Source organism: Convolutriloba macropyga, chromosome 5 (assembly GCF_964194025.1).
Source record: "Convolutriloba macropyga chromosome 5, txConMacr16.3, whole genome shotgun sequence".
NCBI lineage: Eukaryota > Metazoa > Xenacoelomorpha > Acoela > Convolutidae > Convolutriloba > Convolutriloba macropyga.
In genome coordinates, this window is record NC_134472.1 from 1,971,289 (window position 1) to 1,992,266 (window position 20,978).

Sequence of the window (20,978 nt, forward strand, 5' to 3'; positions counted from 1 at the left end):
GGTGCAACACGGGCCTTGCCCAAGACAAACGCCAGCTCTGTTATAATCTCCCCGGAGTTGCAAGTTACTTGAGCCCTAAGAAATCCTACTGCACTGAATACGTCTTGCGAGCTATCACCAAACATGTGGAGTTCAAGATGTTGGGATGGTCCTGAGAAGTAACTTCTCGGTATAGTGATCTCAGCTAACCGCGGCAGTTCAATACACCAGGCAAGGAATCTGTCAACTGTGTCCTTAGGTAACTCGTCATCCCAACTTTGTCCATTGACACGCCAAATGTCTTTCAAGATTAACCGAGCACCAACAGTGAAAGGTGCGACAAGACCAATTGGGTCGTAGACCTTTGACACAAGACTTAAGACCAAGCGCTGTGTTAAACTTTTCGTGATGGTGCTGTTAGTACCCCTACTCACAACCAGAGTATCGTTGTTGTGATCCCACTTAAGCACAAGCACGTGCATTGATTCCCCCTTTGATGAAACGATGACCTTCGGTTCAGTGGATTGAGCAGACCCATCAATTCGGTCAGCCAGATCTGGTACATTGCTTACAAACTTAGTAAGCTTGAACCCACCTAGATGGAGAAGATGTACCAATTCCTTCGACCTAATGAGGGCCCTCTCGGGGGATTCCACTGAGTCCAAGTAATCGTCCATGTAGAAGTTCTCAAGGACGGCTTTCGCAGCTTCTGGGTACTCCTTAGCATTATCGCGTGCCGTGCGCTGAAGTGCGTAGTTGGCGCAGGTGGGCGAATCTTTTGCCCCAAAGATGTGGCGCGTATACTGGTGTACCACAACATTTGATGTGGGATCCTCCCGCCACAAAAAGCGCAATGATGGTTGGTCACATGGTAACACTCCAACTTGGAGGAACATTCCCTCGATGTCGGCGGATACGGCAAATTGATGTTGTCTGAACCGTAGGAGTACATAGATTAGGTTTTGCAGTAAGTCAGGTCCAGTGAGTAAGGACTTATTAAAAGATGCGCCATGGAATTTAGCTGCTCCGTTTAGTACCCTACGAACCTTGCCAGGCTTGTTCGGGTTAACAACCGGATGGTGTGGTAGGTACCACTCTCGTTCCGAGCGACTTTCCACCTTATGAGCATCTTTGACCCTTACTACATAGCCCTTGTCTAAGTCCTCTTTGATGGTACTCGAGTACTTTTCCCTTAATGTCTGATCTTTCGTGAGCCGCTTTTCCAAAAACTTTAATTGAACAAGCGCTGAGAAATAATTGTTGGGCAGTTCGATGTTATCTTCAGCCCATAGCATTCCTACATCGTACCTTTTTCCATTATGCACGGTGGTGTTTTCAAGAATTTCATGCGCACGCGCATCCGAGGCGGATCGTGGGTCTACTTGCTTAAGTGCGCCGTACGACTCCATGTCGTACCAAGATTTTACCTGACTAGCGAGTTCAAAATCCTGCTCCATATTAGCTTTGAAACAAGTCGAGACTAAACCTGAAGACGACGGTAGAGGGCCGCTTAGAACCCAACCTATGGGCAAGCGAACAGCGAAGGGCGAGGACTTCTCGTCGGCAGCGAAGTACTCTAACGGGCGGATGGCATGATACACATCCTGTCCAAGTATCATCTCGATGTTTCCATAGCAATATGTAACTGGGTCTAGGACTGCTAGGTGCGGGTATGTTTCCTGAAGTGCTTTAATGTTGATGACATCGGCGCCTACATTTAAATCTTCCTTTACGTAAGGGCTTACTTTAAATGGTTCAACTGCTTGGTTGTCGCGTGGTGTTACAATTAGTTCAACTAACTTAGTGTCTACGACCTCCTCGGTATTTATACCCTTGACTGTTAATTTCAATGCTGTACCGTGCAAACCAAGTCTATTTGCAAGATCATTGGACACCCAAGAGTTACTGCAAGCGGTATCACACAAAACTAAAGCCGTGGTATCTTTACCGTTAGAGCTCTTTAACTGTAATTCAGTCACCTGAAGGAGGCCTTTCACATTACTCACAGATGACAAAGTGGTGGTCTTGCTCGATGATTGGGCACTAGGAAGTTTACTTTGATTTGCGCCAGAATTAGAATTACTATTGTTGTTGTTTGAAGGGGATTTTGATGGATAAACCCTCTCAGCTCCATGAAGAAGTGTATTATGGGAGCTGTTGCAACCGTCCTTCCTGCATTTTCTAGGATTTGGGCATTGCCTGAACATATGCTTTTCTCTCAAACATGAGAAACACAGTTTTGCTTCCGCTACTACCTTTGCTCGCTGAGTGGGAGAGTTTTCTTTAAATACCCTACACTCCCAGATGCGGTGGTTACCTTTACACACAATGCAGCGAGGTGTTGCAGGCGTTGCCGATGTTGAGGCTGGTCTCTGAGTGCCCTTAGTTTGCGTATTAGCAGCAAAAGTTCTCCAGGCAACTTTGGTCTATACTACTGAGTTGGTGTTATCCTCAGTTCTTGCCTTCGATGAAGTTTGTTTCATTAAATCATGTGCCTGGGCCTTCTCCTTCAACCAATCGTTGAAGTCAAGGAGTGTTGGCTTAACCCAATGTTTCTTCACTGTGAAGAGTGACCAAGACCCTTTTAGATTGGGCGGCAATTTTTGCACAGCCGTGTTGAGAAGTGAGGCGCTCTTAAGGTCTGCGTCATATGAAAGTGATTTAACGACTCCAACAAGACTTGAAATTGTTGCAGAAAAGTTTATGATGTTATCACTATTGTGCATCTTTAGTAGTGGAAAAGAGCTGAGTTTTTCTAAATGTGCACTGACTACTGCCTGTGGTTGGCCAAATTTACGTTCGAGTGTCCTAAGTGCGTCCTTGTACATTACACCGCAGTATGCGAACTCAGCGATGGCGGTTTTAGCTTTTCCAGTTACAAGTGTTTTTAAGTATGTTAACTTGACGTCATCAGTCAAGGACTGTGCGTCTATGGCGCTTTTAAATTGTCCGAACCATTCGTGCCACTGCAGGGGATCACCATTGTACTGTTACAACTTCCACTCGGGCAGTGGATCGTTCTTCTTACAAGTAATTGCGTCCGCCAACTGCTTTATCAAATCCGCTGAGTCCAAAGAAGGAGCCGAAGGTGTGGGATGCGGCGGGCCACCCCAACACAACGGGTTCGGAACGGTAGCTCCATACGTTGGCGGAATGATCGGAGTGACAAAGGTGGGGGCGGTACCTGTGGAAGAACTAAATGGATTCGCTTGCATGAAGTCTGATGTTACGTAATTTTGAGCGCCTGCTGCTGCTTGTACATGAGGGGAGCGGTGCGATGTAGATATATGAGCGTTGATTAACGGGGCCGGTTGTACGGTGTATAAATTTGCAGATGTAAGTACAAGTGGTACTGCATTAGATGGGACTGTTGCCGGAAAACGCCAGACATTTGGATCTGGAGGAGCACGAGTGCGTGGGTTATGGGTACAAAGTTTTGGGGCTGAAAACTCTTTTGTGGGGGTGGTGGATGAATTAATTGAGGTACGAAATTGTTTGCGGAGGAAACGAATGGTGCAGGCGGAGAATGGGGTAACAGATTGACATTATTCGCCACGGGGTTAGTGGCTTGTAGTGGGAGTGCTTGTGGCTGCGAAGGAGGAAAGCGGAATGCTGGTGGGATTAACGGGAAATGCGGTGGTGCGGGGTTTAGAACGGGGGATGGAGGCGCTGGTACATTCATGTGTGCTTGTTGCGGATTAAGTGCTAGCGGAGCATTAACGAGTGTATTTAAAGGTGGTGAACGCGGAGGCCTGACTAAATTCAACTGTCCCGGCATGCTCGACCTGCGAGGGAATTGATGATCTAACTGTAAACCATCGAAGTGCATTGTTGCTTGAGACAGTTGTCGGGCTGTGTTTGGGGCGTTTAGTTGAGTTGGCATACCAAAGTTTATTGGTGGTGGTGGAGGCGTATATTGAGGCTGTCGCTGCTCTTGCATGATGTTGTTTGCAACATGTGCATCATTGGTTACACTGGTTCTACTACTTGGTTCATGGACAGGGAGGTTGATGTTGGCCTCAACTTGACCATGTGTATTGAGACTGAAGTGTGAGTTTGGAAGTTGAGCTGAAGAAGGTCGTTGGACAATTGCTTGGTTGGATTGGGTGATGGAACCAGAAAAGTGCAAACTCGGTTCGTTTGCAACATCTGCCATCCTCCCGGCCGGTGACGAATTAACCCAATCTTGAACAAGTTTCTTGCTCTTGACTGAACTTCTTTCCGTAAAGAGCCCGCTCATTTTGCCTGTACCAGACCCGTCTGCTGATGATTTTGTCATCAACTCAATTTCCTCAAGTGCTGCATTAGCTACTTCCTTGCGATGATCCTCCTCAAGCTGCTCAATTTCCAATTAGCGCAATTTCGTTTGTTTTTCAATTTCGAGACGCTGTCTAGCAATGCGAAGCTTTGCTTCATGTTGTTTCTCAATTTCTTCCCTTTTGAGTCTTGATAGCTCTAAGTCTCGTTGACGCTGACTTGATCTTTTTGAGGAAGTCATATGTGAACTTGATTTTGAATGGTGAGAGGTATACTGCTCTGCTGTCTCTTTGTCATGGACCGAATTGATATACCCTCGAGCAGCAGCAATGAACTCATCAGTTTTCTTTGTTACAGTCTCTAACCATTTTTCAAGGTTCTTACAGGCAGCGTCTGGATTTTCAGTCTTTTGTGCCAGATCAAAGAGCTCTTCATTTTTATCAACTACTCTAATAAAAGCGTCTTTGCACTTCACAAGCAGACGTTCGATCTTAACTTTCCTATCTTGCTTATCCACAGCATTGTTAATTTCATCATAGGTGTTGTTAAGTTCAGCCCCTAATTTTGCCCTCGCACTATAAAGTTTGTTGAATTTGTCCTGCAAAGTTGTCATGATCTTAAGAAAAACAGGAACCACAAGTTTAATTTGGTACTAATATAAAGTACACACACATGCAACAGCACAACACAAAGGGGTTATACCGAACCCTAGTGTGACGGTTTGGCTAGCAAACCGCCAAAGAGCAAAGATGTTCGTCAAATACAATAGTACCCGGCGAAAGAAAGAAAGAACGGTGCGCAGGAAGCGCGAAAAGGGGCAGAACGGGAGACGGGACGGACGGGAAGAGACGCCGAACGAGTAACGCACGACGCAACGGGAAACCGGACGGACAAACGGGAGCGTCTGGCGAAAAGCGCGCGACGAAGCGGGAAAATGGCACGGGCGGGGCGGAAACGTCGGGCGGATGGCGCGCGACGAAACGGGAAAACGGCACGGAAGGGGCGGAAACGTCGGCTGGATGGCGCGCGACGAAACGGGAAAACTGGCACGGGCGGGGGCGGAAACGTCGGGCGGATGGCGCGCGACAAAACGGGAAAATGGCCCGGGCGGGGCGGAAACGTCGGGCGGATGGCGCGCGACGAAACGGGAAAACGGCACGAAAGGGGCGGAAACGTCGGGCGGATGGCGCGCGGCGAAACGGGAAAACTGGCACGGGCGGGGGCGGAAATGTCGGGCGGATGGCGCGCGACGAAACGGGAAAACTGGCGCGGGCGGGGCGGAAACTACAAGCGAGGAGGCGGGAAGATCGATGCTAACAGACCACAGCAACAAGCTCAACCAAACACGCTAGCCGTAACTCCAGAATAAACTTAAGTCACACCCTAGAAAGAAGGAGAGGAGCTACTGCCAGGTAAACTAGCACAAAACATTATGGGGGCTTTATCAACGGCATCAAAACATCAAACATGAAATAATTTACGGCAACAGTGTAGTATACCCATAAGTCGAAAAGGTCAGGAACTTTACTAGCCGTAACTCCAGAACAAACTTAAGTCACACCCTAGCAAAACACCATACCCAGACAACAAAAGTGCATACTACAAATTAATAAAGCTATAACAATTTGCTAGCAAACAAGTGTGGTGAGGGTCACGAAACAAACCAGCCGTAACTCCAGAAAGAACTTAAGTCACACCCTAGCAAGGAACGAGACTAAACAACAAACCAGCATACTAGCAGAAAGAAATTTTACTACAGCAAAACTCAACATACTACATCATATAACAAATAAACGGGCGATAGAAAGAAACAAAGTGACACGGAAACAAAAGGACGGAAGCGGAAAATGAAACCAGATAACCTGCGGAAAACGGACGGTAGTGAAAAACTCGAAGAATGGGGAGAGCGAAACGTTTAGTAAAGCGCTATTGGAGAGAACCAACCACAAACTAACCCGTAACTCGTGAGTTAACTAAGTCACACCGCCAGTCAGCGGGTAGACTCCCACAGCAGCGCAAGACTAAGTGACATTCAGGTTATCAAAGGCTTGTGTGAGTTCCGCCTCCTCGAACGCATGACGGGTCCGAAGCGTTTTACGACGGCGCTTTGAAAGTTTCTTCGGTCGGGAGCGTGTTATCAAGGACCGGAGGTTGTTCTTATGAGCTAAGACTATAGTGAGTGTTTTCAGCTCAAGCGCAGGCCTTTGGTGTAATGCTCTGTACTCTTTAAGTAAACTAAGATCTTTCTGTTTACGTTTAGACACAATGTCTTTCACTAAATGGATGGTAACTAGAGTACTACGCTTGAGCTGATTGTAAATATCAGGAGTTCCCTCTCTGGGGCAATACACTATAGCTTCTATGCGCTCCTGATACTTTTCAAGCACTTCAATAAGCTGCGAAGGTGTTAAAGGCTTGTTGTTGTTACTGCGATGACGGGACAATGAATTGTTCACCACATCATGCCATATAACTAGCCTCTTTTTATCACGGAAGAAGTGACTCAATTGAAATTGCGCGGTTTTTCGGACTTTCAAAGCGTTAGGATTAAAACTCAGACCCGGTAATGCGTAAATTCCTTTTTTATAATGGTCTTGTAACGCTTGAGGCAAAGTTTTTATGGCGTGATGCATTGAACTTGCAGCTAATATGAAAACCATATAATGTTTTTACAACATAACTGAAGTGAGCTTTTCTCAAACTCCGAAACCTGATGTTAATGCACAATTTTCACGACTAACCAAGAATAAGCGCTTATTTGAAAAAAAAATCAGTTATCTGATTCTTTTTTTTTTTAAATGGAAAAATTTTGACCAAATTATAGCCTTCTTTATACAATTGTTCGATCCGCAATCTATCGACGCTCTAAATGAAGTATTGCAAAATTTTCTCAAGTTTCGTCAATTTTTTCAAAGTTTTTTTTTCGCTTCGCTTAAAAGTGTAATAGACTTACCCAAGTACCGACCTTTAGCCTGATTTGGTAAATTCTTAATTTTGACCAGAAATTTTCAAAAGTGATGTTTTTTCAGCAAAAAAATGGGTTGGGTTTTTTGGAGACCGAGGAGTTTCGAAAATATCGGATTAGAGAAAATTAAACCAAAAAATAAGGGGGGTACTAGATTTGCCGGTTTCTATAATATTAATTTACTGCTTCAAGAAGCTAATTACTTAACACAAATGAGCAAGAAAAACATTACTTCATTACTGTTCTGTCTTACAGTTTCTGCATTTGATGCCCATCTCTGTTGCTGTCTGTATCGCTGTTGATTGGCCCCTTTTGTTCTTTTTCTCGATCACATTGTGGAGCTCAGGGACCGAAAAGCTAGACCACCTCTGAACTCTTTATGGGCCGTAAACTCCACCCTGGAAAACAGTGTGTAGCTGCGAGATTGAGATGTACTGTCACATTTGTACTCAAATGTCCAACTGTCCACGTGTGGTGATGGTCTCTGCTCACGACGAGTAATGCCAGTGCAACTGTCGAAATATGAAGCACTGATTCAGCCCAAGTTGCAATCAAAACAAGGTTGCGCTGTTTGATCACCGGGTCCCCTGGGTGCCAATATAAACCACACTGTTGGGAAGCGTGTCCCCTCTCCGTCTCGGCTTAATTTTTCTGTTGGTGTTAAAGTTGAATTAGCTGAAAGTATTCAGTCGAATGATGCAAACATGCAGTGCAGGCAGTGAAAATGTCGATCATTCACAACAATTAGTCAAATAAATCAACGAAAATCTGTGTTGGTAAGCCGGGAGCAGCACCAAAATAAAGCTGACAAAAGGCAGTCTTTCGTAAATTCAACTCATCGAGATCTATGTATATATAGTCAGTCTATATAGTCAACTGTATATCGAAACGTCAAAGCAATAAGCATCATTTACTTGGAGGCAAATCTAGCTTGATCTTTTTTAGCAGGTCTTAGTCTAGGTCACCAATTCAAACTAATCCGTTCAAAAAACCGAATTTGTTAGGCTAAGCGAACAGTTTTGAGACATTTTGGAAGTTATTCTTTGTGGGAAATCGGCTTTGGTATTTCTCAGAAATAGTACGTATGTTGCATTTAGAACGGAAAATCTAAGCGAAAGTTTTGATATAATACGCACAAAAATTCTCTTTCTAATGATATAATTTATTCAATTCAATTTACTCGGTAACAATCATCAGGTGTAAAAATCTATACTATTTTTTCAATTTGACCTGTACTTTACCCAAATATTATCGTTGCTCCTGTATGACTGAGAAAACTCAACTTGTTCCCGCTGTAACCACTGTCATCTTAGTTTCAAATGTATAATCGTATCCATTTGAAGCTCCCCCGTTGATTGGGTGAAATATCATTGATTTCAAAAAAAATGTTTTTAAGCGCAAATTCGAGACTTCAAAAATTCATTCAGAACAATTTTGATTTTTCCAACTATTTTGATTTCTTTTCTGACATATCATTTTTTGGAATTTCAGGGATGTTAATTCAGAAAAAATAACCAGATGGGTAAAAATTTACAAATGATCTCCAATAAATTTTTAATGCTAGTTTAACTTTAGTTTAACAAATCTTGAAAAAATGGTACCTTCGAGAAAATTAGTTATTCATTTTTGATTTTGCTCGTAATAGCTCATAATGTCAACTTTTGTCTGCTTTTAATTGCTCTCAAATGAGAAGCAATTATTGAATGTGTCTTTTTACAACTCAAAATATTTTTTAGCCAAAGTCTTGTCTTGAAATTTGAAATTTTTTGAACATTAATTTCTGTTTTAGATTCCTGACTTCTGTTTTCGAACAATGAATATTAGATGTAGCTTAGTTTGTAACTTATAGTAAATAAGAACTGTTAGTAATGTTCAGGGTTAAAAGGTCATAATAGGGGAATTTTGATCCCATATAAGTCCCTCCAACCTATGTAAAATATCCCCTCCCCCAACTAGACCCCCACACCTACCCCCTACCACCACACACACACGCACACACACACACACACACACACACACACAAACACACACTCACATACAAACACATACACACACACACATACATACACAACTGACCCCCACCAAACCTACCCCCGCCAAACCTACCCCCACCCTCAAACCTACCCCCCCCCCGAACCTACACCTCAACCTACCCCCCCTCCACCACCCCCCTCAACTTTCCCCCGCCTACCTACCCACATTTCTCACTAAAGGTTTTTCATAGTGTATATTTTTTGAATTCATTTTTCTGAAATAGGTAGGGTTAGATAAAATTTTTTGTTGCACGCCCTCCGAGTTATTTCTGGTACTCTACTGGCTATGTTTTTATACTAGTTTTTTGCTTGAACGTTTTGCGCGTTTCTTCCAGAATATTCTTTGACTCCTGAGGTGATTTTTCCACTCACTTTTTCTTGATTTTTAGTAAATTCAATTGATCTCACTTTGATATAAAATTCGTTACGCAAACAGAATCGATTGTTAGAGACTCGATGACAGGAACTGAGTAGCCGAGTAGTTAATACTTCCGTCGAGGTGACGAAACTGTACTCAGGAGCTAGGGGTTGGAAGCCTACTCGGCTATCAGGGCATAATGTTTTCCGATAATTTCGCCCCCATAAAAGAAAAAAATGTCGAGGCTACAGCCCCTGAATTAAACTGCGCCGCCTGTCATTCTTGAGCAATTTTTCCGACGTCAGTCGATTTGATTTATGTTTTTCTATGTTTGCTTTCGAATATTCGCTTCTTGTGATTTAATCACTCAACCCAAAGTTATCGTCTGTAATTGGTATGGTTGCAAAATTGGCCCAGTGGCGCGTATGTTTTTCTCATTATTTTGGTCACGCGTAGGGTCGGTCGCACTTCGGCTCTTATATATGAAATTCAAATTTTCTTTGCAGTATAATACAGTTTTAAAGACAATTGCGTGGGAGAAAAAGAATTAACTGATTGCTAGATGTCTCGTTATCAAAGGTAAAGATTGATTCTCCCAATTTAGGGGAGTATCCGTTCGAGCAGTGAAGTGGAATGAAACAATTATCCTCAAAAAAGAGTTGCATATGCACAACATACATGGCTGAAAAAGACAGTCTGTAATAATACGGAAACGGGCTTTGTCATTTTTTGTGCCGAATTTGAACATAGTTCAATAAGCCGAAAGATCTCTTGGTCAGAACTAATTTTATACTTACTAAGCGCATTTAAGAATATATAAATTTCGTCGATAGAAACAAAGTCCGAATTCATAGAAAACTGAAAGTTTGAAGTTGTATTAATTTATGTTTTGAGAAAAAATAATAAGTTTTTACTAGTACACCTTTGTGTAATATTCACTGCAAATAATATTTTTCATTATTTCGGTTAGGTTTTCTTTATGTTAAGTGGATAAATTTTGTTCCCTTTTTTAATCCCTTTTGACAGGATGTGGCCTGAAGGAAATTCGCGGCGCGTTTTTTGATACTCATATCGAATTTCACTAATTTTATCTGCCCCGCTTTTACCAAGATGCGTTCGCATCCATTTCACATAGCGTGCTTTTACGACTAAACGTCTGCATTGTAAATTCTGAAGACACATGTTAGCTGCGCGCTTGTTCAGACCTCGAATTGTAATTTTAAAATTTTATTCATGCGCATTTTTCTTGATTTGGTCTATACCCATCACCTTGAGCTGAAGAAAATTTGATGATACTTGAGAAATAATCCGAATAAAGATAATTTGATTTCTGCCGTCAAATAAACTTTGCAAAAATTTTGAAGCTCGTGTGTGGGGATGGTATCTACAGAACCGAAAGCAGTTGGAACTAGACCCATAGAAAAAATAACAGTTATCAATGCAAGGTTGAAAAAAATGTTGGAGCTCAAACTGATTAAATTATTGATTGATTGATTGATTGATTGGTTAAACTTTTCTGATCAACGGAATTTAATACATTTTCACATAATGGCAGTTACAAAAATCATATCAAAAGCAAGGATATAAAAAAGAAGTAGAACGGTTTTTTGCGGTGTAGTCGAGCTATGCTTATAGAAAAGCAAATTTAGGTACCTGGCAGCGTAAAAAATCAAAATTAACTTTTGATTGCGGCGCCAGGGAATTAAAGGACTAAGATCTAAAACATTCTAAAAACAAAGAATAAGATTAAAACAATTTTTCAATGTGTTCTGGAGATTTCTAGTTGTCCGGGGAACTTTATTGTCATCAAAATGTGACAGCTTCAATGTATTTTGAATTCTCCTTGTTGCTCACATAAGTCTGCTACCAACAACAGTTTTAATCTTGAAAAATATGACTCACTAATTTCTCTCAAACGAATTGAAGCAATTATATTAGTCCTGCCGTCTTTGCGCGACTTGAAGAGGAGTACTGGTTTTCTACAGGGTTCAGCGACTCCGATAAAGTGTGTGGATGTTATCTAGATTTTTCAAAAACGGAAAGAAGTTTTATCGTGCTTGAAATTTGACTTTTGTTTTCGAACTTTTACTTATATTTTAGTGGACCTTAGCAGTCGAATATTTACTTGTTACCGAGTAAATTGAATTGAATAAATTATATCACTATATAGAGAATTTTTGTGCGTATTATATCAAAACTTTCGCTTAGATTTTCCGTTCTAAATGCAACATACGTATTATTTCTGAGAAATACAAAGGCCGATTTCCCACTAAGAATAACTTCCAAAATGGCTCAAAACTGATCGCTTAGCCTAACAAATTCGGTTTTTTGAACAGATTAGTTTAAATCGGTGACCTAGACTAAGACCTGCTAAAAAAGATTAAGCTAGATTTGCCTCCAAGTAAACGATGCTTATTGCCTTAACACGTTGTTGAATACAGTTGGATTGTACGTTGAATTGGCCGAACATACGTTTGAATGAATTTACCCATCGAAAGACTGTTTTATCAGCTTTATTACTAATGAACTGCAAAATGTATAGGCAACCAACCATTAAAGTAGTTCATTTGCTACAACCTTTTGGAACTGTTTTTGTGGTGTACCTTTACATCTAAAACCTCATTATTCGCCTTCTTTGATTTGAGAGATTAAAACTTTATAGTTTTAGGGAGTCAAACGAAGAATTATGAAAAATGTGTACAAAAAAACGTTTTCCCGCAAAAAAATAGAATTGGCTTCCCTTCTAATTAATTGAATTACAAAATTTTCCGAACAAAAATAATCGTGAAAATGTGCCATATCAAAAGTACTTGGTTTTCAATTTTCTTGTGTATTTTCGAACTCCATCTGACATTTTTTGGCTAATTTTTATAAATCTACAATGCATTATGAAAGGAAAGGTATTTTTAGTATAAGGTTTTTATTGCAATTTGTTTTAGTTTGTCTGCTGAGTATAATAAGATCTCCCCGATTATTGTTCGAAACTTCCGTAGAACGCATTTAATTAGGCGGGTCGTCATATTGATTGCTATGAACCAATGCTTAAAACTGAAAACATCTCTCTAGGAAAAATAAAGAGTAATTTCAGAGAATGTTGATGCAGTTCTTAAATTGTTTAAAATGTTGTATGGGTTTATGATTGATCATGAAGTGTCAATTGAGCCCAAAACATGTCTATCTTTGATATGGTTGTTGAGATTTTTTATGGCGGTAAACCAGGGTACGTTTGCTCTCCAAAAATTGTTTATTTCGTTGTTAATTGATTAATACCTGAAAAGATATCTGACTCGAGTTATTTTTTTGGGAACGAAACCAAAATCTAAAGTCAAAAAGCTATTAATTGGGGGTCTACCAGTAGTTATAATAGAATTTTGGTTTTAAAAAATTTCAAGAATTTTTTTAATGAATTTGGTAACTAAACCTGAATATTCTGGAATTCTTGTCTTATTCAACCACATGTGCTAAGAACTCTGCTGAACATTCGAATTCCAGTTGAACCGTGTTGATACAACATTTGTATAAGCGTCATTGAGGAACTAATTTGTGACCATTTGTCGGCCCATTTGCTCCCAATGTACTTTAGACAAAGTTCGCTCTAAATTAACAAACATTGCTTTCAACAGACACTAGTCTGCCAATAAATCGTAGTCATCACTAAATTAACCGACAGTCTGTTTAGCCGACAACCCAAAAATGGGGGTTTAAGTCAACAACCCGACCGCAACCCAATTGTGATGATTAGACGAACTAGTGATAGTTTGATCAAATCGGTATTTCCACCAATCAGAATTAAGTTCTCGGTCGCATATCATATTTTTTTCTTGGTCGGCTAAGACCCCAGTCGGCCAAATTTTGTAGCACCTTAAAGTATATCCAAATAGATTATACAGAACATGTGCTCCCTATTAAGATTGGGATCGTTAAAAAGGAAATAATAATAAAATTAAGAAACTGGGGGCGATGCTCGGCTGTGGTCGGTAATTAATTAATTTTGAAAAATATGACAAGGAAATATGTTTCTGAAATCCAATCAAAATGATATGGTAAAAATCAAAATGGCGGCAAAACTAAATGACTATTTGTCTGCAAGTAGACAAAATGACCATTTAAAACTTTTACCGCTTATTAAAACGTCACTCAGGTTGAACTGAACAAATTCTTGCTGATTACAAGCATAAATTCTTAGCAATTTTTCATTTTATTCTCTTAGAGGTGACTTGTAATCGGCGACCGTTTTTGAAGCAAACTTACTGCAACTTTGTTCAACTAATAAACAATATCTTGATTTGCACGTTGTTATTTAGAACTACCCAAAATTAAAAGAGTTTTTAATTTTTAAACCTGCAGCCATCGGATAAAAACGACTACTCTAACTCGTTAAGAGGTTGTACGATTGAAATTATCGTCGAAGATACGGAATTGGGAGTCCAGGTTCCAGTTCTAATTGACAACGAAGAATCGCTGGAAAACCTAAATTGTACCTGCTTTGAACCCTCAGGGAACCAGTCCAATTTCCAGGACCTGCAGGGTTCTCACCAACGCAACCAGCAGCACCATTGCGGACATCGTCCGCTAGAAATGATCGCATCATTAGCGGATCCAGAAGTTGACGAGGATGTCGTAGACCTTGAATTCGCGAGGATTCCAACATCGTCGAACGAGAGTATATCCAAGTTTTCAGCCGGGAATCGAAGGGAATCGGCTAGCATGGATATCATGCAGGGTTTTCGGGCGCGCAAGTGTTCTTTGTTGCAAGTGCCCCAACCCCATTTGGACGAGCGGGTGGTGAGTTGCTGGGTAATGCATGACTGTGTTTCTTTTAGTTTTAGCCCGAAGTCCCTCTGAACCTAATTTAGGAAAAAATATGCGCCTAAAGAGGAAGAGTCGGTTCGGCAGTTGAATATTTCTGTGATCAGAGTAGAAATTTTTGACTTGACCAGTATTAACCAATTGTTTGACCAAATGCGACTTTTTTCAGGGAAGCAATATCTTTTGAACCAGGATATTTTCTTTACATCTGGGTCATGTTCAATTAATGATTTTAATATTGACGGAATCTGTAACTGCAGCAAGTAAAACTGGCAACGAATTAACAAAAAAGTTTCCAATTTGGATACCTATATTTCTGTGGCTTGAAGTAGTTAATCAAATTCTCCCTCTAATAATTAGAAATTCTACCCCTCTTTGTCAGTAGCGTTTGCAGGCGGTGACGTGTTCGAGAGGGTGATAAGTTCTTTTTTTTGTACCACTTGTTGCATTATTGGTCTGATTAGCTTTGCGGCTTATAGCACAAAGATTGCTGTTTTCAGTTTCATTCAAAAATTGGAATGAACCTCTCAAAACCACTCAATTTTGTGTCAAAAAAACTCAAGGCCCTGTTTAAAACCCGGCGCGTGTAAATTATTGGGAAAAAAAATTTGGGGAAAAAAGTTTTTTGCTAAACAACTGTGAATGTCATTTCCTTATTATTCCTAGCTTGACTGTCGATGTCTTTTTGTTCAGTCAAAAATGATACGAATGCAAATAATATAACTGCTCCAATCATTCAACTTATTGTATAATGATGTATGTTTAACAGCTACGGGAAAGACTGCCCCCCAAATTGCCCCCCAGCACCACTGTGGTAGAGGACTTGCCCTGTGAGCCTCCACCGACTAGTGCTCTCACCCAACGAAGAAGAGCTACTGCTGGTCTGTCACAGGTAGCTATAGCCCGCTACGAAATACAACAGTTTGAGTATTACGACAAAATTTGATAATTATTGAGAAAAGAGGTATTCAGGAATTCTAGTATTATTATAAATCTATTATTGCAACAAAAATGAGACATTTTGTAGTTTTGAATCCATTTAAAAAAATAACATTTTCATCACTACACGGGTCGAGGTGTCGAGAAAAAATTAAAATGTAAGTATTTCGGTGAATGAGTTGAATGGTTACAATAATTGCAATCCCAGGTCGATGTGCAGAACCAAATTGCTTTATGATCAGACTCACTCGATCGCACACCCGTATGTTTCCAGACCGAAATTACAGGGTCTGGACGGAAATTCGCGCGCACTACAGTCTGGACCATGGTCTGGAGTTGGTCTGGTCAGAGGTCAATTTGGTCTGAAAAATCAGATCATAGGCGTATTCGAGCGCACTTGAGTCCGATCATAAACCGTTCGAGCGCAATTGGATCCGACCGGAAGCGCATTGGAGTGCACTTGAGTCTGATCATAAACGATTCGAGTGCAATTAGGTCTAATCCGGACCATTTCGAGAGCCTTTTTTTCATTTTTGTTTGTTTTACTGAGAAATGTTGGCTCTGCCAAGAAGCAACAATAAAGCAGCGTTCTGATCAGAGACTCATCTAACGTCCGATAGCTCTGATAAAGAAAAAAGTCCAGTTGATAGCAAAGTCCCTTCAGAGGAAATTTTGATTTACTGGAGACCACGATGTTTCTTATGGAAAGCTGTCTAAACTCATCCAATGAGTCAGAACATTCAAAAAACGGTATACTAAAAAATTGTTCGCATCAGTTAGCTTTTGTTAATAGCCTTGTCAGCAGTTCCAGGCACTTATTATTGCGCTCCTAATTTTTTTACTTCGTCTAATAGATTTTTGTTTTGTCTCTACTACTTTAATGACTTGAGTGACTTCTGCTGCTTTCCAGTTAAAATTGTCTGCGTTAATTCATTTTTGCTTCTAGGTCGATTGCGTCAGTTAGCTCACTCAAAAAAATGACTTCTGAACTCACTAATGGAACTTTTATCAACACTTGTTGAGATAATAGCAGTTGAATGAACTGCCAGTGTAATAAACTTTAATGCCCGATCGACACTTGACAGGCACTTCAGCCACTGTTACTCAGAACAGTTTGACGGAAACACTGTTACTAATGATGGAAACAGTTTGATAAACTTGCAGTCTAAAAAAAGGTGGTGTGTGTGTGGTGTGTGTGTGTTTGGCATGTGTGTGTACGTGTTTGCGTGCGTGTGTGTGTGGCGTGTGCGTGTGTTGTGTGGGTGTGGTGCGTGCGTACTTTGTGTGCGGTGTGTGGTGTTGGTGTGTGTATATGTGTGTGTGTCTATGCGTGGGTGTGTGTGTGTGCGTGCGTGTGTATGTGGGTGTGTTTGTTTGTGTGTAGGTTTGAGGTGTATGTTTGCTCGTGTGGGTGTGTCTGCGTATGTGTTTGTGTCTGTGTGAGTGCGCGTGTGTGCGTGTATGTGCGTGCGTGTGTTTGTGTGTGTATGCGTGCGTGTGCGTGCGTGTGCGTGTGTGTGTGTGTGTGGGTGCGTGAGTGTGGTGTGTGTGTGTGTTGTGTGTGTGGGTGTGTGTGTGGACTATGAATGTGGTGTGTGTGTGAGTGTGTTTTGTGTGTGTGCGTGTTTTGTGCGTACGTGAGTGAGTGTGCTTGTATGTGTGTGTTTGGGTGTGTGTGTTTTTTTGTGTAAGTGGGTGTGTGTGCGTGTGTGTGTTTGTGCGTGTGGGTGTGTTTGTGTGTGTAAGTGCGAGTAAGTGTGTGTGCTGGTATGTGTGTGTGTCTGCGTGTGTGTTTGTGTGTGTGTGCTTGTCTGTGTGTGCGTGTGTGTGTGTGGGTGCGTGTTTGCGTGCGTGTTTGTGCGTGTGTGTGTTTGTGTGTGGTGTGTTTGTGTGTGATTTCTGTGTGCGGTTTGTGTGTCTGTATGTGTGCTTGTGTGTGTGTGAGTGCGTGTGTGCGTGCTTGTGTGTGCGTGCGTGTGTGTGTGTGTGTGGGTGTGTGTATTTGTGTGTGTAAGTGAGTGTGTATGCTTGTGTGTTTCTCTGTGTGTGGTGTGTATGTGTGCGGTTTCTGTGTGCAGTTTGTTTGTTTGTGTGTGTGCATGTGTGTGTTTGGGTGCGTGTCTGCATGCGTTTGTTTGCGTGCGTTTGTGTGTGTGTTTTTTGCGCATGGGTGTGTTTGTGTGTGTAAGTGTGAGTATGTGTGTGTGCTTGTATGTGTGTGTGTCTGCGTGTGTGTTTTTGTGTGTGTGCTTGTCTGTGTGTGTGCGTGTGTGTGTGGGTGCGTGTGTGCGTGCGTGTTTGTGCGTGTTTGTATGTTAGTGTGTGTGTGTGCGTATTTGTTTGTGTGTGTGTGTGTGTCTGTGTACGTGTGGGGGCGCATAAAGACAAAACGATGAACAGATCCGAAGGAATATCACTTACCGTGCATGCGTGTGCTAGTTTGTGTATGGGTGTGTGTGTCTGTGTGCAAGTGTGTGTGTGTGTGCGTGCTAGTGTCTGTGTGTGGTGTTTGCTTGTGGTTTACGTTTGCGGTTTGTGTGTCTGTGTGTGTGCGTGTGTGTGGGTGGGTGCATGTGTGCGTGCGTGTGTGTGCGTGCGTGTGTGTGTGTGCGTGTGAGTGTGTGTGTCTGCGTGTGTGTGTGTGTGCGTGTCTGTGTGTGTATACGGGTGTCCGTGTTTGTGTGTGTGTGTGTATGCGTGTGTTTGTGTTTATGTGTGTAAGTGTGAGTATGTGTGTGTGTGCTTGTAAGTGTGTCTCTGTGTGTGTTTGTGTGTGTTTGTGCGTGTCTGTGTGTGTCTGCGTGTGTGCTTGTGTGTGTGTGTGCGTGTCGGTGTGTGTGTTCGTGTGATTTTGTGTGTGCGTAAGTGTGAGCATGTGTGTGTGCTTGTGTGTGTGTCTGCGTGTGTGTTTGTGTGTGTTTGTGCGTGTCTGTGTGTGTCTGCGTGTGTATTTGTGTGTGCAAGTGTGAGTATGTGTGTGTTTGCTTGTGTGTGTGTCTGCGTGTGTGTTTGTGTGTGTTTGTGCTTGTCTGTGTGTGTCTCTGTGTGTGTTTGTCTGTGTGTGTGCGTGTCTGTGTGTGTATGCGTGTGTTTGTGGGTGTGTGGGCGTGTGTTTGTGTGTGTGTGTGTGTGTGTGTGTGTCTTTGTACGTGTGTATGTGTGCGTGGGGCGCATGAGGACAAAACGAAGAACAGATCCGAAGAAATATCACTTACCTTTGAAAATGTAATTGTCCACAAAAAAACAAAAATGAAAAGCCAATAAAACTGGATTGAATTTTGAAATGATCTCAACAAGTGTTGATTAAAAAAATTACCACACGGCTGTTATCGCCCTCTCGGTGGCGATATTAACCGTGTGGTAAAATTCATTTTCTACGAACATTTTTTAGTTAAAAATCAATAGTGTGCATCTAAGTAGTGCTAACCTTTATCCCGTAATTCTTGAGTGTTGGTCTTTAGTTTTTGATTTTGAAAACCATTTTTCGAAAGAACTCTTCTAGGGCTTTTTCCTTATAGATCGTATGTGCATCATAAAAATGGCAGTACGTATTTAACCCAAAAAAGCTAGTGGTCTACTAAAGGACTTTTGGTCAATCTGCCTATCTTGTTTCTTTAGTTATTTCAATTCATGGAAGGCCGCAAGCGTCTATCGCGGCTATTTTCCGGCCATCTGCTGGTTAAATTTGTCTTTAGCAAAGCTTTTATATTTTGTTTTTCCTTGGATGAATTAAATACTGCAAACATCAATTTTCAAGAACCGAATATATTGCAGAAAAATTAAGAAATTTGTTCAAAAGTAAAATTTTTTTCTGATCAGACTATTAGTCTTGCGCACTTGAGTCTTGCGCACTCGAGTGCACTTGAGTCTGATTGGAACCTGTGTCAAGCGCGCTTCACTCTGATCTTAAATGGCTGCAATCGCTACTGGGTTTGACCATCGATGCTTCGAGCACAACTGGGTCTGATCATAACCTCTTCGAACGCACTTGAGTCTGATCAGAGTCTGATTAGGGTCTGGGCAATGGTCTGAATTTGAGTCTGGACCACGGACTGCAGGTGGTCTGATCACAACGTCTTCGGTCTGGAAAGTCTGATCAGAGACCCTCTGTGTCTGGAATGTCTGATCAGAGGTAACCTGGGTCTGGAAAGTCTGATCAGGCTTAATTTTCGTCTGAAAAGTCTGATCAGACAAAGATTTGGGTCTGGACCTCAACCAGGGATTAGAGCGCCGAATGTGGTGAAAGTGGTTGAATGTAAAAATTTCACCGCTAGAAGCCACGAATCGTACGACATTTCACCCCCAAAAATACAAGATATCTCTTAGTTAAAAATTCAACTAAGAACGAAATTCAAAAATTGATATTTTTAGGCAAAAAATGTAGAGGGCGAAGCAGCAAATGATAAAACAAGATTTTTAAAGATGTCATTGAAACATGCAACATCCGACTAAAGAAAACACAGAAAAAACCAGAAGGTGAAACTATAGAGGCTTTTCAACATTTCTTTTGCTAAAGCCGGACTAGAGCTAGCTTAATTTGTCGCTTAACGACGGTGCTGTGAAAAGAAATTGCATGAACAAACAGTATATTCTTTTCGAAATGCTAGCAGCAGAAATGTGGAATAACTGAGCAGCTCTATATCAAATTCTAGTTTAAATTGCCACATTGAAAACGATCTCTTCCGGAAAAAAAAACATATGTTGCACTTAATTCAATACTAGAAGCATTTTAAATTGAGTGTCCAAAACAAAGTTAAACCGTCCAGTGTCGAAAAGTAGCTTAAGTTGTGCCTTTTAAGAATTGTCACCAGAGCAGACATAAAAGTTTCATCTCAATTTCAATTTTTGTGGCCATTGAAAAATGTTTGGAAATGTAATGTGAAAAGTGATTAGTTTTTTTTTTCAAACAAAATCTATATCATACTACAACATTCTATATCATCATAACTGTCTACCCGTAACCAAATAACCAATATTGATGCCAATGCTATTTTGATTGATGAAATTAGAAAAAAACTGTTCTGTCAAAATTTTATTTAGCGCACTTTTATCGACCTGAAAAAAGTTTAATACTCTAAATCATGAGCCAGTGCATTAAAAATGTGGAGTACCGAATCTTTTGCTAGCGTTTTGAAAATGTGAAAAAAAGATTTAAAAATGGGGAATACCCCAAGGATTATCAATTGGTATTGATTTATTAAATGTTGTTACTCGGCCATCTAAAAACGTAGACATAATTAACGCGCCCTTAAAAATGTCACAATGACGTATATAAAAAACCAATGAACATTTAATGCATCGAAAACAATGCAGACGGTGCTTGGATGCAAATATAGTCTCAAATACATAGGTTTCATTATATACAGCCAGATAAAAGTTTTAGGACTATAAGTTTTCGCAAATGTAAACTTCTAAAATACTGCTCTCTTTTCTTCATCAATTACGCGTAATAAAACAAGAAGTTTTAAGACTGTACGTTAAACCAATTATACAAAATTGAATTTAACTTACGAATCCCCTAAGGAATAATTTTATAGCCAATGAATAAATCAAGACGGAAATTTAGAAAAAATATTCTAGAAAAGTAAGCATGAGCTCACAAAACTGAGGCATGATGACAAAAAAATAAAAAGCTTCA

General features: G+C 41.0%; 2 protein-coding genes across 3 annotated transcripts in view; both read left to right on the forward strand.

Annotated features, from left to right (window-relative positions):
• The window catches only part of LOC142339039 (calcineurin B homologous protein 1-like), a 416,603-nt gene that overhangs the window by 172,870 nt on the left and 222,755 nt on the right, over positions 1-20,978 (forward strand). The window lies entirely within an intron of this gene.
• Positions 1-20,978, forward strand: part of LOC142339034 (uncharacterized) — a 101,260-nt gene that overhangs the window by 17,484 nt on the left and 62,798 nt on the right. The window contains exons 4-5 of one of the 2 annotated variants that reach the window (XM_075388659.1): positions 13,940-14,377; positions 15,171-15,293. In XM_075388659.1, coding sequence (XP_075244774.1) covers positions 13,940-14,377; positions 15,171-15,293 — 561 coding nt within the window. The remainder of the gene's footprint in view (positions 1-13,939; positions 14,378-15,170; positions 15,294-20,978) is intronic. The other variant, XM_075388660.1, reaches the window with a different exon arrangement.